This window comes from Acanthisitta chloris, unplaced genomic scaffold (assembly GCF_000695815.1).
Source record: "Acanthisitta chloris isolate BGI_N310 unplaced genomic scaffold, ASM69581v1 scaffold25992, whole genome shotgun sequence".
In the NCBI taxonomy this organism is placed as follows: Eukaryota; Metazoa; Chordata; class Aves; order Passeriformes; family Acanthisittidae; genus Acanthisitta; species Acanthisitta chloris.
In genome coordinates, this window is record NW_008660241.1 from 2,213 (window position 1) to 5,675 (window position 3,463).

General features: G+C 57.1%; 1 protein-coding gene across 1 annotated transcript in view; it reads left to right on the plus strand.

The window, feature by feature from the left end:
- Positions 1-3,463, plus strand: part of LOC103797541 (protein turtle homolog B-like) — a gene marked incomplete at its 3' end in the record, with an annotated part of 11,100 nt that overhangs the window by 1,178 nt on the left and 6,459 nt on the right. Inside the window, 4 exon segments of the mRNA XM_009069759.1 lie at positions 207-353; positions 1,869-2,020; positions 3,192-3,224; positions 3,227-3,317. Of these exon segments, the coding sequence (XP_009068007.1) occupies positions 207-353; positions 1,869-2,020; positions 3,192-3,224; positions 3,227-3,317 (423 nt within the window).

A 3,463-nucleotide genomic window follows, 5' to 3' on the forward strand; every position in this document is an offset into this window, starting at 1 on the left:
GCGGGCAACCGCCGCTCGCGGCTCCTTGCCTGGCCGTGGCAGCTTGGCTGTGCCATCCCCAGACAGGAGAGCGTGTCACTGACCGGCTGTGAGGCTCAGCCAGCCCCAAATCCTGCACTGGGATGATGCTCCATGGGGGTGTCCCAGTGTTGGGGGGCTGCTGTGGTGTTGGGGGACCGTGGTGCCAACGCTGTGCTCTCCCCCAGGCCGGGCCAGCCTGCACGACAAAGCCTCCCTGCGCATTGAGCAGGTGCGCTCCGAGGACCAGGGCTGGTACGAGTGCAAAGTGCTCATGCTGGACCAGCAGTACGACACCTTCCACAACGGCAGCTGGGTCCACCTCACGGTCAATGGTGAGTGGGTCCAGGGGCTGTGACATCTCTGGGGTGCCAACCTGGGATTTCTGATGGATTCTGAGTTTCTGCTGGGTACCAGACCTTGTTGGTGTTTGTGCCTTGCAGACACGCGAGCCTCAAGCCATGACTGGCTGCTCCAGCCAGGGTGTGACTTCAAAAGGGACAAAGTTTTATGAAGGGATTCCACAGTTTAATTACACTGGGCTTGTTTAAAGGAGAGACAACAAGAAGCAGGGCTGGGAACGAATCTCCTCCTCTCGACAAACAGATCAGAAAATCAAATCTTTGTTTTGCTGAAATTCAGATTGACTCCAATTACTTTTTCATTTTATTAAGGCTGTATATTAAACTAATTAGCAAATTGTCATTCTCCACATCAGGAGACAGATCTTTATTTTTAGCCCAACAGCAGGGCTGTGCCTCTCCTGCTGCAGTGGGGTGGCTGGAGAGGAGATGTGGACACAGACAGCTCCTCGCTGGTCTTGACTTGACCTTGAGCAATTAATTTAACCTTTGGGGGGATGGCTGGGCTGCAGCTTGGAGCAGAGCCACCTAATTGAGCCCAATTAGTGAGCAGGAGCTTTGCGAGCGGGGCTGTGCAGCACACCAGCCCCAGCCCTGCTTGCTCCCCTGCCTGCTTTTCCTGCTTTCCCCCTGCCTGCTAATGAGCTCCGAGGGCTTGGGAAGGAGGACGAGAGGAGGAGGAGGAGGATGGTGCCTGTGTTACCTCCACCACGTGCACAGATCCTGCAAACCACCAGCCTCAGGCGCTGGAAGTGGCCCCAGATGCCCTGTCCCTCCCCTTTGTAAAATGGGACATTTTTGGGTTTTTATGCAGCACGGGGCATGCAGGGACTTAATAACAATATAATAACCATAATCCTCCCAGCCTGAGGAATTGCTTTCAGGGTGAAGGCTGTGGCTTTCCCCCAGCGCATTACAACGCTTAATTTTCTTAGGGGGAAAATAAAAATCATTTGGGGAGAAACAAAATATAATTCTCTCTTTTTTTTTTTTCCCTTCCTTCTTTTTTTTTTTCCCCCCTGAAGCAGATTAAATTGCCAACCTGTCTTCCTCTAAAGTGGGCTTTAACAACCGCGGGTAATTAGGGGCGGGCTGTAATCCTGCCAGCCTCTTTCATCAGGAAGGAGCCTTTCGATCTGCACTGCGGTGTTTTCCCATGTTTTGACAATAGCAAGTTAATGTGAGACGTGGGGAGGATGTGGGGACATGCCCTGGAGCTGGGGGGGGGGGGGGCTGCCGGGGGTGGGGGGGGGGGGGGAGAGGGGACAGCTCTGGGGTGCAGTGTGGCAGCTCTTAGTTGGTGTCCCCAGGGAGAGCTGCTGTGACAACCACTGTCATCCCTGTCCCTGCAGCCCTGATCACCTTTGGGGTGGTCCCAGCCCTGCCATGGCAGTGCATGGGTGCAGTGTCCCCTCTGTCCCTGTGTCCCCACAGTGGTTCACAGTGGGTGAACCAGGGAGGGTCACAGTGGTCTCCTGTGCCCTGCAGCTCCTCCAACCTTCACGGAGACACCGCCGCAGTACGTAGAGGCCAAGGAGGGCAGCAGTGTCACCTTGACCTGCATGGCGTTCGGCAACCCCAAGCCCATCGTCACCTGGCTGAAAGAGGGAGATCTTTTGGGTGCCAATGGCAAGTACCAGGTAGGTGGGTGACAGGGGCTGTGCTGGGGGCTGTCCTGGGGACTCCTGGGCTCCCTGTAGCAAGAACAGTATTGACAGGACCATGGTGGCGACGGCTCTGCCATGCCTGGAGCCAGACGTGCTTTCTCAGCACTTCTTCTTGCTGAGATGCCCTTTTCCCCCTTCTCCATCCCTGCTGAGCAGCAGCCTGTAACGCTGCCTGCCCTTGGGTGCAGGCTGGAGACCCCCCCAGGAGCTTGGGACAGCCCTCCTCTGGCACCTGAGCTGCTCCCTGTGGATTCATCCCCCGGGGCTGGACCCTGGAGATAGGGTGGGTGCTGCAGTCTGGGGATGTGTGTCCCCCAGCAGGGCTGGATGCAGCAGGGCTGGGGCAGGAGAGGTTAGAGCAGGGAGGATTTCCCCTCCTCCCCTCCCCTTCAGGACCCTTTTTGCATCCCAGAGGCTCCCAGGCAGAGATTCCCCCCTGAGCTGTAATTGGTAAATCAGGCATTGGAATCAGCACAGGCACTAATGAGAGTAATTAGGAATCATTTGTTACTAATTGAAATAGAAGGATGAGGCAGAATGAGGTGGGGGGGAAGCCTGCCTGGGAGGGCTCCCTGTGCATGGGGGTGCTGCTACCCTGAGGATGTTGGTCCCTTGTCCATCCTTCCTCTGCTGCATCCCCTAGGGGGAATCCAGCTGCTCCTCTTCCAGCTCTGTTGCTGTCCCATGGGGAGGGCAGTGGCCAGGCTGGGAGGTCTCACCCTCACACCCTATCCCAGTGGTGGAGCTGTTCCCTGGGGAGCAGGGAATCTCCAATGAGGCATCCAGCTCCTTGTGAAACGCCGATGGTGTTGGGGTGCTTGGCAGGAGCATTTTGGAGCCTGCTGCCTGCCAGTCACTGCTGTGGGAGATGAATGCGTTGTGATGGTTATTTATTTATTTGATGAATTTTTTTTTCCCTTCCCCTCGGCGTCGAGCAGAAACGTGTGTGTTGGTTTATTAATATCCCAAGTCTTGCAGAGCGGGGAAACCCGTTTCTCATCCAGCCCTAAAAGCGCCGGCAGCTCTCTGCCGTGGGAAGTGGGGGGAAGAAGGGAGGGTACTGAGACAGGGCTGGGCCACATCCCCCAATTCCCATGGGGGGTCCCAGCCCACACTCCAAGGTGTTTTCCCTTGTCATTCCCAGGTGAGCGACGGGAGCCTTACGGTGCTCTCCGTCAGCCGCGCAGCCGCGAGGACAGAGGTGCCTACCCCTGCCGCGCGTACAGCATCCAGGGGGAGGCTGTGCACACCACGCGCCTCCTCGTTCAAGGTGAGCCCTTCCAGCTCTTCATCCTCCCTGGAGGGGCTGGGATGAGGGGACACGTGGATCACAGGGTTGTGGTGCCACCCAGAAGCGACTCGCAAGGCCTGTGCGCTCGGCATCGTGCCGGCTGCCCCGTGGCTCCTCGTCCTGTT